At 43.2% G+C, this 12,955-nt stretch overlaps 1 protein-coding gene across 1 annotated transcript; it reads left to right on the forward strand.

Moving 5' to 3' along the window:
• Positions 1-83: 83 nt before the first annotated feature.
• On the forward strand, positions 84-12,693 carry abcg5 (ATP-binding cassette, sub-family G (WHITE), member 5). Its single transcript, XM_052477982.1, has 13 exons — positions 84-379; positions 1,125-1,246; positions 4,146-4,282; positions 5,672-5,770; positions 5,916-6,048; positions 6,845-6,984; positions 7,114-7,243; positions 7,341-7,554; positions 7,964-8,169; positions 9,308-9,446; positions 10,966-11,151; positions 11,356-11,468; positions 11,683-12,693. The coding sequence occupies exons 1-13, from the start codon at positions 84-86 to the stop codon at positions 11,868-11,870; spliced, it is 2,103 nt and encodes a 700-aa protein (XP_052333942.1). The 3' UTR covers positions 11,871-12,693.
• The last annotated feature ends 262 nt before the right edge of the window (positions 12,694-12,955 follow it).

A 12,955-nucleotide genomic window follows, 5' to 3' on the forward strand; every position in this document is an offset into this window, starting at 1 on the left:
ATAGGGGAGACCTGTGAATTATTGTTACCTTTCTCTTTATTACAGCCCAAGAGCAAAGTTCCACTGATAAGAGCGCTGTGTTAATGGTGCCGGCGCCACTGTCACAACGTAATGCTGAATGGCCACAAACAGATGACTACAGAAAGAAGACGCACATAGAGACAACATATATTTGTGGCTTGGATGAGCAGAGCTGTGAAACCATGATGAATGGGTCCTACTCTATGGAAGTAACACCAGAGGGGACAGAGAGCAGGTCTAAGGAATCTTTTAAGTTTGTGTCGGAGAAGAGCGTGGTGAAGAGGTTTGGACCAGGACCCTCTGACCAACCGCAACCCTCCTGCTGCCTGAGCGTTAGCCACGTCTCCTACAGCGTCAGGTAAGCTAATGCTATTGACAAGATGGAAAGATGTGTTACGAATGTGATGCATGATATCACCGTCCCTTTGTTTGGTACTGTGAATGAACTGTTACAACAATCTTACGAATAGTGCCTTTAAATATTACATTTAGGTCCTACTCGACAAAAGATAGGGCTTGTTATACCAGTAATCGCATCAAGCGGCAAGATTTTGTACTTGAACATACTATTCTGGTACAGTAACAGGGAGGTAAAAATGGAAACATTGTATCTGCTCATCGAAAGCAGAGCAGCTGCATCTCTGTATCTACTGTGCAGATCATTACATGAATTGGGTCGTTCCACGAAATGGGTGGTGTTAACTTGATTTTTTTGGGGTCGTTTTCACCTAATTTTTACATTCTGTAATGAAGAACACATGTTCAATCTAATAAAAAACATGTTTTCCCATTTCAAATGACTATAGTAAGTGCTTATTAAGTGCCAAATAAAGTAACAGGGTTGAACCTATCAGGGTTGACGATTGCATCTTTAGTCAACCATAATTCACCTTTATTCATTTCAAAATCTTATTTCTTAAATGTTCCATGTGGTCTATATTAAAAGGTACTTAATTTAATGATAAAATTATATTTTAAAATTCAATATTGGTGCACAATTTGTACTTATGATATTAAATGGGTCCAAAAGGGACACATTTTGTGGAACGAGCCAATTCTACTCATAACAGATTCAGTAAACTTTGTGTGTGTGCCCTTGTCAGTGAGCGCGTGGGGCATTGGTGGGACCTCGCCACCTTCAAAAAGAAATGGACCAGACAGATTCTCAATGGCGTCTCCTTCCATGTGAACAGTGGGCAGATCATGGGAATACTGGGGAACTCAGGTGGGCAACACAAACACACCAATGAAGAACCAAATACTCAGTCAATGGTCTCAGATCAAAACGTATTATATGCTACTAACATCTGTGCCACTCCGTTTAGTATGGTACAGTGCCTTGCAAAATTATTCATCCCCATTGATGTTTTTCCTATTTTGTTCAATTACAACCTGTCATTTAAATGGATTTTTATTTGGATTTCAGGTAATGGACATACACAAAATCATCCAAATTGGTGAAGTGAAATGAAAGAAATGATTTGTTTAAAAAAATAAAAATAAAAACAGATGGTAAAGTGATGTGTGCGTATGTATTCACCCCTTTGCTATGAAGCCCCTCAATAAGATCTGGTGCAACCAATTACCTTCAGAAGTCACATAATTAGTAAAAAAAAGTCCACCTGTGTACAATCTAAGTGTCACATGATCTGTCACATGATCTCAGTATATATAAACCTGTTTTGAAAGGCCCCTGAGTCTGCAACACCACTAAGCAAATACCACCACCAAGAAAGCGGCACCATGAAGACCAAGGAGTTCTCCAAACAGGTCAGGGACAAAGTTGTGGAGAAGTACAGATCAGGGTTGGGTTATAAAAGAATATCAGAAACTTTGAACATCCCACGGAGCACAATTAAATCCATTATTAAAAATTGAAAGACTACGGCCACACAACAAACCTGCCAAGAGAGGGCCGCCCACCTAAACTTATGGACCAGGCAAGGAGGGCATTAATCAGAGAGGCAACAAAGAGACCAAAGATAACCATGAAGGACCTGCAAAGCTCCACAGCGGAGATTGGAGTATCTGTCCATAGGACCACTTTAAGCCGTACACTCCACAGAGCTGGGCTTTACAGAAGAGTGTCCAGAAAAAAGCCATTTCTCAAAGAAAAAATAAGCACACACCTTTGATGTTCACCAAAAGGCATGTGGGAGACTCCCCAAACATATGCAAGAAGGTACTCTGGTCAGATGAGACTAAAATCGAGCTTTTTGACCATCAAGGAAAATGCTATGTCTGGCACAAACCCAACACCTCTCATCACCCCAAGCACAACATCCCCACAGTGAAGCATGGTGGTGGCAGCATCATGGGGGATGTTTTTGGGAATGTTTTCATCGGCAGGTTCTGGGAAACTATTCAGAATTGAAGGAATGATGGATGGTGCTAAATACAGGGAGGTTCTTGAGGGAAACCTGAGATATGAGACTGGAACGGAGGTTCACCTTCCATCAGGACAATGACCCTAAGCATACTGCTAAAGCAACACTTGAGTGGTTTAAGGGGAATGGCCTTGTCAAAGCCCAGACATCAATCCAATTGAGAATCTGTGATATGACTTAAAGATTGCAGTACACCAGCGGAACCCATCCAACTTCAAGGAGCTGGAGCAGTTCTGCCTTGATGTGACAAGATTATAGAGACATACCCCAAGAGACTTGCAGCTGTAATTGCTGCAAAAGGTGGCTCTATAAATTGGTGAATAGTTATGCACGCTCAAGATTTCAGTTTTTTGTGTTATTTCTTTTTTGTTTCACAATAAAACATATTTTGCATCTTCAAAGTGGTTGGCATGTTGTGTAAATTAAATGATACAAACCCCCTAAAAATATCAATTTTAATTCCAGATTGTAGGCAATAAAATAGGAAAAATGCCAAAGGGGGTGAATACTTTCACAAGCCAATGTATGTTAGGTTATGTTACATTGGCCTACCAATAATAGCAGTCGTACAATATAATATGAATTGTAAGACATATGTTGCGAATTACAATTCAGATGATTTGTTACAAATTGCAATTTGTGCTAAAATGCTAAAGTTGCCTGTGATAAGATTTGATTCACAACATTTGGGTTGCTAGACGTTTGCGTTGTACACCTACCCATCTACCCCACAATCACCCTCCTCTCATTTTTGCTTTAAGTAACCTACCATCTTATCGTACATAATATATACTGAACAAAAATATAAACATAACATGGAAAAATGTCTTTGATTTCACTGAGGTACAGTTCATATAAGGAAATCAGTGAATTGAAATACATTCATTAGGCCCTAATCTATGGATTTCACATGACTGGGCACGGGCACAGCCATGGGTGGGCCTGGGAGGGCACGTGGTCTGCGGTTGTGAGGCTGGTTGGACATGCTGTCAAATTCTCTAAAACCACATTGGAGGTGGCTTATGGTAGAGAAATTAACACTGAATTATCTGGCAACAGCTCTGGTGGACATTCCTGCAGTCAGCATGTCAGCACGCTCCCTCAAAATGTAGACATCTGTGGCATTGTGTTGTGTGACAAAACTGCACATTTAAGAGTGGCCTTTTATTTTCCCCAGCACGGTCCACCTATGTAATGATCATGCTGTGTGTAATGATCATGCTGTTTAATCAGCTTCTTGATATGTCACACCTGTCAGGTTGATGGATTATCTTGGAAAAAGAGAAATGCTCACTAATATTTGAGAGAGCTTTTTGTACATATGGACAATTTCTGGGATCTTTTATTTCAGCTCATGAAACATGGGACCAACACTTTACATGTTGCGTTTATATTTTTTGTTCAGTAAATCATAATAAACGTGTCAAATAATGTAACATAACGCAACATATATTATACTAAATGAAGTGGCATAGATTTTAGTAACATATAATATGTTTTGCTCTGAGACCAGACTGTCAGAGTAATTTGTTTCTGGGTGCCGAGACCTCTAACATAATCAGTAACATAAAATATTTACCACAGTGGAACATAAATGCACAAATCATACATGACATAGGCCTACAGTACATGTTATAGTACAATGCCTCCTCTTACCATGCAATCTATGTAAAATACTGTAATTCTACTACCGCACAATCATTTGTCTCATCCTGTGCTGCGTTCTGTGTGTGCCAGGCTCAGGGAAGACCACTCTCCTGGATGCTATCTCTGGGAGGATTGGGAACTCAGGGATTCTTCTGGGAGATGTGTCTGTCAACGGGAGGAAGCTGAAAAGAGAGCAGTACCAGGATTGTTTCTCCTATGTGCTACAGGTAAACACACACAAACAAAGTAATACAGTCTCACCTCTCACTCACTATTCACAGACCGCCATAAATATTGTTCTTAGCTTATCATATTTGCTAGCAGTATAAAGTTCAAGCTGGCTGACATGACGTTGAGCTTTGTCCGTAAACTGCTGCATGAGAAAGTGAGAGAGAGTGGGTGAAATACGTGGCGTTGGGTAAATAAGAGTCCACAAATACACTCTCTTCATCAACTCTACTCACTTCAAGTAGGGGATGGGTGGTCAGCCAGGGTGGAATTAACAGGAGTTACAGATAGTTTCTACATACAGTAATCTTTCTCTGGGATGTTCATGTGTATCCACAGCTAAATTAAATCACTGCGTTTAGAACCCAGTCCTTTGAAATAATCTCTCCTTTTACTGCAGATAAAATCCTCCCTGCTCACCGGGGCCATAAACTAATCCAGTCATTAAATTTCCCTCCTAAGCCTTGGATGAGATGGTGATATTAAATCGCACAGTAATTAAGAAGAGGAGCAGGAGAGTTCATTCACGCACGCACTCACCCATGCAACCACCCATGCAACCACGCTCATGGTGCGTGAGCACATCAAAGTTCCATAATCCAGTAGGGCTCTGCTGTCAGTCAATCATTAAAGCTCAGACCATTCAATCTATGTTAGGGGCACACAGTAAACAGAAAGAGAAAGACAGCATTATACAACTGCCATACATACACACAAAACTCTCACAGTTCACCTCACCTTTAACACAGATCACTTAGGTAACAGACAGTCCCCTATGTCTGTGCAGAGGTAGGTAACAGACAGTCCCCTACGTCTGTGCAGAGGTAGGTAACAGACAGTCCCCTACGTCTGTGCAGAGGTAGGTAACAGACATTCCCCTATGTCTGTGCAGAGGTAGGTAACAGACAGTCACCTATGTCTGTGCAGAGGTAGGTAACAGACAGTCCCCTATGTCTGTGCAGAGGTAGGTAACAGACAGTCCCCTATGTCTGTGCAGAGGTAGGTAACAGACAGTCCCCTATGTCTGTGCAGAGGTAGGTAACAGACAGTCCCCTATGTCTGTGCAGAGGTAGGTAACAGACAGTCCCCTATGTCTGTGCAGAGGTAGGTAACAGACAGTCCCCTATGTCTGTGCAGAGGTAGGTAACAGACAGTCCCCTATGTCTGTGCAGAGGTAGGTAACAGACAGTCCCCTATGTCTGTGCAGAGGTAGGTAACAGCTACAACTGTTTAACATCAGTTGACCATTTTACAAAAGATACATGGTGCTCTGAGTAGAAAACAGAGTTCACTACTATACAGTGCATACACAATACATGGACTACTAATATTTTGATCTCATGCCTTCGATCTGTCTTTATCCCTGGCTTTCTGTCTTCCCTCTGTAGAGTGACAACCTGCTGAGTTACCTGACAGTGGAGGAGACTCTGACATACACAGCCCAGTTGGCCCTGAGACGAGACTCAGCAGACGTCATCCACAAGAAGGTGTGAATCGTACAGACTATAGATAACCTCTAGACCAGGGCTGGCCTACAACAGATACACATTAAGATATCTTTGATGTTCTCAAGCTATTCTGGTATCAACTGTGATAAGTTGTTGACCCCTGACCACTTGGCCTGGCCTGCAGGTGTTGGCGGTGATGGCGGAGCTGAGTCTAGGTCAAGTGGCCCACAGTGTGATCGGAGGACGCATCTTCCCAGGGATCTCTGGGGGAGAGAGGAGGAGAGTGTCCATTGCCATGCAGTTGCTTCAGGACCCTAGTGAGTACAAAGAAGCTGTCTTTGGTCATTGCCTGTGCAGAGTTTCCGGAGACAAGCATGTAAATACCCCTGAAACAAACACATACATACATTACTAAAATATGTGTAGAAAAATACAGGCTATTCTACAAAACCAAGAAAACACATTTTCAATATCATGGATTATACTGTGCCTTGTTAGAATAAGAGTATGTCACCTTGAGCGAAGGAAAAAGTTGATCATCACAAAGTTCAACCACTTCTGAGCGGCTAACAATGAGACCTGTGTCTAATAATAGACTAGAAACAGAGAGGGATGGACAGAGGGGTGATAAGAGAGGGAGAGATGGGGGGGTAATGAAAGACAGGGTTATTACACACTCAGTATTAAGCTGAGTGAATCATGTGGGGGTGTCCCAGGTGGAGTTTATCAGGGCCTGAGGACCCACAGGGGGTGAGGAGGTCTCAGTCCTCATTCGGATTAGAGGGAGCACTCTCCACCCAAACACTTGGCCACATTAATGAAGGGTTCCCATCCGCTGCCTCGCCAATCAACCAGGAAATGAATTAATCATCACACAATTAATGCATCTGTTAATTCCACTCATCCTTTTTAAAAAGGCAATCTTTTAATTGTGCTAATTGGATAAATTAACAGAAAAGAACACACTTATCTCAAATAGTTGCCCCTTAGAGGGGGACTGTGCCATTTAAAAAAGTTCAACTGTTTTTAAAAGTTAGAATAAAATTGATGTGGAAGTTTTTTCTATGTTAAGTATTCCGATGTGTTACTTTGGGACATGGGATGTCATTTCAGAGGTCATCCTTCTGGACGAGCCAACCACGGGCCTTGACAGCATGACGGCCAATCAGATTGTTGTTTTACTGGCTGAGCTGGCCAGAAGGGACCGCATTGTCATAGTGACCATCCACCAGCCACGCTCTGAACTCTTCAGGGTGAGGGAAAGAGAAAGCTGCTTTGTGTTATTCCCTTACGTTCAGTGATTATGTCAATTTTACAGATTATTTTCATCCCTGAGATTTGTCTGTTGATGCATTATACTCTCTGTTATGTGTGTTTCCTAGGTCTTCAGTAGAATAGCCATAATGAGTAAAGGCGAGCTGGTGTTCTGTGGCCAGCCTGGAGAGATGGTGGACTTTTTCAGCGCATGTGGCTACAACTGTCCAGAATACTGCAACCCCTTTGATATCTATGGTACAGTAATATATTAACTTCACACAATGTTTTCATGTACCACCCCTATCTCTCTATTGACCCTCGAACCTGGTCTGCCCAATGGATTGACCAACAGTGGATCTAACGTCAGTGGACACGCGCTGCAGTGAGAGAGAGGCCACCACCTACAGCCGCATGCACAAGATCACCTCGTCCTATCAGGACTCAGAGATCAATCAGAGCATGCTGAGACAGATTGAGCAGAGTTTCCAGCGAACAGACAAACCCAGCATCCCCTTCAAGAGCAAAGAGTCACCCAGCGGCCTGGCCAAGCTGGCTGTGCTTCTCAGGTCAGAGGTCAAACTACTGTGCTGCGTTTGATTATGAAGGTAAAATAAGTCTATGTTTTTTTCCTAAGGGTATAGTAGCCTATGACGTGGTAGTATGATGCCACTACCCCTGATTTACTGTCTGACTCAGTCCTGTCTGACCTCTATCGTCTCCAGTGCTGTCTGACCTCTATCGTCTACAGTGCTGTCTGACCTCCATCGTCTCCAGTGCTGTCTGACCTCCATCGTCTCCAGTGCTGTCTGACCTCTATCGTCTCCAGTGCTGTCTGACCTCTATCGTCTACAGTGCTGTCTGACCTCCCTCGTCTCCAGTGCTATCTGCACTGATCTGGCTTCTGGCAACGCGTGTCGTGTTAGAATGACGCCACCTGAAGGAAGTCAATGGTCTAACCTTTCTCTCTTTCTGTAGGAGGACTGTGAGGAACCTGTCTCGAGACAGGATGGGTGTCCTGATGCGTCTGTCACAGAACCTCATCTATGGCCTGTTTGTGGCCTTCTTTGTCATGAGGCTGGATGATGACATCACCAAGGGAGCGGTACAGGACCGGATTGGCATCATCTACCAAGCAATGGGGGCGTCGCCTTACACTGGCATGCTGAACGCTGTGGCTCTGTGTGAGTTAACTTGTTGTTTCTTACACTGACATGCTGAACGCTGTAGCTCTGTGTGAGTTAACTTGTTGTTTCTTACACTGACATGCTGGACGCTGTAGCTCTGTGTGAGTTAACTTGTTGTTTCTTACACTGACATGCTGGACGCTGTAGCTCTGTGTGAGTTAACTTGTTGTTTCTTACACTGACATGCTGAACGCTGTAGCTCTGTGTGAGTTAACTTGTTGTTTCTTACACTGACATGCTGGACGCTGTAGCTCTGTGTGAGTTAACTTGATGTTTCTTACACTGACATGCTGGACGCTGTAGCTCTGTGTGAGTTAACTTGTTGTTTCTTACACTGACATGCTGAACGCTGTAGCTCTGTGTGAGTTAACTTGATGTTTCTTACACTGACATGCTGGACGCTGTAGCTCTGTGTGAGTTAACTTGTTGTTTCTTACACTGACATGCTGAACGCTGTAGCTCTGTGTGAGTTAACTTGTTGTTTCTTACACTGACATGCTGAACGCTGTAGCTCTGTGTGAGTTAACTTGTTGTTTCTTACACTGACATGCTGGACGCTGTAGCTCTGTGTGAGTTAACTTGTTGTTTCTGCATGGTCTATGTCTGAAATGGCACCCTATTCCCTGTAATAGTGTGCTATGTTTGCTGGCTCTAGAGTAGTAGATAGTAGACTCAGTAAGTCTCTTGGACCTTATCTGGTGAGAGGCCCCTGACTAGGAACTTTTCTCCAGATCTCAATGGAAAGTTCAATGAACCCTATTTTACCCTGTCTCCTTCCAACCCCTATCTCACGGAGTAGCGATAAGGGATATAGAAGGAGATAAGGGACTAGGCCAAGCAACTTAAGGGCAACCACGAGTCAATAAGCACCGAAACAGCTGTAGATAGCGGCAGTGGGTTTATAACGTTTATCTGTCTTGAACTTTGGGATATTTAGTAGCCCATAGGCAAGGCTACTTTTAGCACACACATCTCTGTGCTGAAATGACATTATACAAGTGAAACGAATACAATCAGTGTAATAGTTTAATGGTAAAACAATTCAAGGTATCCTTGGAATATTTACCTGGATGCAATAGCAGGGGTTGTGTTCATATCATAATCACCACTGCCCTAATGATGTTGTCATCTCTAGTTCCTGCTCTGAGGGCCATGGCTGACCAGGAGAGTAAGGATGGCCTGTACCAAAAGTGGCAGATGTTCTTGGCCTACATCTTCCACATCCTCCCCTTCAGCATCATCAGCGTGTTCATCTTTTCCTCCTTCCTGTACTGGTGTGTGTGTGTGTGTGTGTGTGTGTGTGTGTGTGTGTGTGTGTGTGTGTGTGTGTGTGTGTGTGTGTGTGTGTGTGTGTGTGTGTGTGTGTGTGTGTGTGTGTGTGTGAGAATAGTATGGAAAATAGTATTTTGAATGTAAATTTATTTTATGCCCTGACGAGGATAGAAGAACATAACGTGTGTGTTTACCATGTACAGTGGGGAGAACAAGTATTTGATACACTGCCGATTTTGCAGGTTTTCCTACTTACAAGGCATGTAGAGGTCTGTAATGTTTATCATAGGTACACTTCAACTGTGAGGGACGGAATATAAAACAAAAATCCAGAAAATCAAACAGACTCAATCAAACAGACTCCAACCTCTCCACAATGACCAAGACCAGAGAGCTGTGTAAGGACATCAGGGATAAAATTGTAGACATGCACAAGGCTGGGATGGGCTACAGGACAATAGGCAAGCAGCTTGGTGAGAAGGCAACAACTGTTGGCGCAATTATTAGAAAATGGAAGAACCATTAGTACCACACTACGCCTTCATGGATTAAAATCCTGCAGCGCACGCAAGGTCCCCCTGCTCAAGCCAGCGCATGTCCAGGCCCATCTGAAGTTTGCCAATGACCATCTGGATGATCCAGAGGAGGAATGGGAGAAGGTCATGTGGTCTGATGAGACAAAAATAGAGCTTTTTGGTCTAAACTTCACTCGCCGTGTTTGGAGGAAGAACAAGGATGAGTACAACCCCAAGAACCGTGAAGCATGGAGGTGGAAACATCATTATTTGGGGATGCTTTTCTGCAAAGGGGACAGGACAACTGCACCGTATTGAGGGGAGGATGGATGGGGCCATGTATCGCGAGATCTTGGCCAACAACCTCTTTCCCTCAGTAAGAGCATTGAGAGCATTGAAGATGGGTCGTGGCTGGGTCTTCCAGCATGACAACGAGCCGAAACACACAGCCAGGGCAACTAAGGAGTGGCTCCGTAAGAAGCATCTCAAGGTCTTGGAGTGGCCTAGCCAGTCTCCAGACCTGAACCCAATAGTACATCTTTGGTAGGGAGCTGAAAGTCCGTATTGCCCAGCGACAGCCCAGAAACCTGAAGGATCTGGAGAAGGTCTGTATGGAGGAGTGGACCAAAATTTCTGCTGCAGTGTGTGCAAACCTGGTCAAGAACTACAGGAAACGTATGATCTCTGTAATTGCAAACTAGGTTTCTGTACCAAATATTTGGTTCTGCTTTTCTGATGTATCAAATACTTATGTCATGCAATAAAATGCAAATGAATTACTTAAAAATCATACAATGTGATTTTCTGGATTTTTGTTTTAGATTCCGTCTCTCACAGTTGAAGTGTACCTATGATAACAAATTACAGACCTCTACATGCTTTGTAAGTAGGAAACCCTGCTAAATCGGCAGTGTATCAAATACTTGTTCTCCCCACTGTAGATTTGCATTCATAGTCTCTCACACGTGACTGTGTGTCCATGCATGGGTGTGTCACTCTCTCTCAGGACGGTGGGGATGAACCCAGAAATGTGGAGGTTCCTGTGTTTCTCGGCGGTGATCCTGGTGCCCCATCTGGTAGGTGAGCTGCTGACCCTGGTGCTGATGGGAGTGGTGCAGGACCCCAACATGGTCAACACAGGAGTGGCGCTGCTCAACGTAGCTGGAATCATGGTGGGCTCCGGATTCCTCAGGTCAGACCACTACTAGGAAATATGGACTTGTGTTTTCAGTGTCTAATTGTCATGCTATTGTTTTACATATCCTTTAACAATTCCCTTTAACAATTCATTTTGTAAATGATTGGTACTGGTGAAGTTATGTGTTTGTGCATTGGCTCCCATAACCACTCTCAAAGTTATAAACTTTGGTCCTGTTCTGTTTTTCTCCCTCCATAGGAGTTACCAGCAGATGCCTGTGGTGTTCCAGTGGCTCAGCTACCTAACCTTTCAGAAGTACGGATGTGAGCTGCTCATCGTCACAGAGTTCCATGGCCTCAACTTCACATGCAGTAAGACTCATACAAAATCTTTCTCCAGTTAACAAAGCTAGTGATACCAGTGTCCAAATGAATCAGGAGATTCTATGATCAGTGCACTGTAACAGTTCAGAACATCCCTATCAGGTTGCTCTAAAAAGCCAATGTCAAGACTCATGAGTACTGTATATCGGACGATTTTTACAATGAGTCTGGGGTTGATTACTTCTGTCTATGTTCTATGCAGATACAGGCAGTATACCTTTGCCAGGCGCCTGTCTGATGACAGATGGAGATGACATCATAGACCAGGGTTACCCAGGAGCCCTGGACCGCTACACTCTGGACTTCCTCCTGCTCTACTCCTTCCTGCCTGCCCTGGTGCTGCTGGGAGTCATCAGCTACAAGATCAGAGACTGCCTCGTCCAACACTGAAACAGACACCAACATGGAGACAGAAAGGGGTGTGGGAGTGTAGTTTGGTCTAGTGGTACTGTAAGCAAAACCTGCACAATATACCACATACACTCAGCGGCCAGTTTATTAGGTACACCACCACGTTCACGAAAATGGTTCGCTCTTACAGAGAGTGAGTCACGTAGCTTGCTATATAAAGCAGGTAGACAGGCCAATGAAGGTACATTCCCCAATAGCAGGGATTCAAACCCTTGGTCCACCACTTTCTATGTAGTTCATCCCCTTCCATCTGTCTTCAAACTGTCTAATTGAAAGTAAGAAACACAAATAAGGAATGGAGTTATATTCCCTGCCCATTTGGGGCATTTCTGCTGTTATTGAATACTGGACTTCTGTGGTAAAGTCTGTCCTGTAAAGACAGCCATGGACGTGGTTCTTGAGTTGGACTATCACATTTACTAGGAGTGTCATGAGCAAAGAAAGTGATTGGTGTGATGTCGGTATGGCAACAAATCTAGTGAATGATTCTCTGACACACTGAAAATAAGTAATACTACTGTAATACTGTTTTTACTTTAGAAATAAGGTATATTGTTGGATATCTGTGTTTTCTACACTTGCAGAAAGTGACATGCCAGTATGATGGGATGTGTTGGATCTCCATATTGTTGTAAAAATGCCAAGTAAATGTATTTTTCTAAATAAATGTTTCTAATGAACATACTTACTTTTACACCTGCATTGTTTGCTGTTTGGGGTTTTAGGCTGGGTTTCTGTACAGCACTTTGAGATATCAGCTGATGTACGAAGGGCTATATAAATAAATTTGATTTGATTTGAATTTGATTTGACTTACAATACTGTTGTGCTGTGTATGTGAATAGGAAAATCAATGTTTGAATCCAATACAATTGATATGAAACATGTATTAAATAGTAAGTTCTACAGTATATCGTAATCAGAGCATTTCTCTGGGTATATTAAATGACCGTACAGGTGTCTGCCAAGTCTGAAGTAGAGGGTAAAGTCTGTCTAAGCTCCAGAACATTCTGTTGTGATGTTCTCATTGGCTGAGAGGTGATGAGTCTATTAAGTTAGGTGTC

Source organism: Oncorhynchus keta, chromosome 24 (assembly GCF_023373465.1).
Source record: "Oncorhynchus keta strain PuntledgeMale-10-30-2019 chromosome 24, Oket_V2, whole genome shotgun sequence".
Taxonomy (NCBI): domain Eukaryota; kingdom Metazoa; phylum Chordata; class Actinopteri; order Salmoniformes; family Salmonidae; genus Oncorhynchus; species Oncorhynchus keta.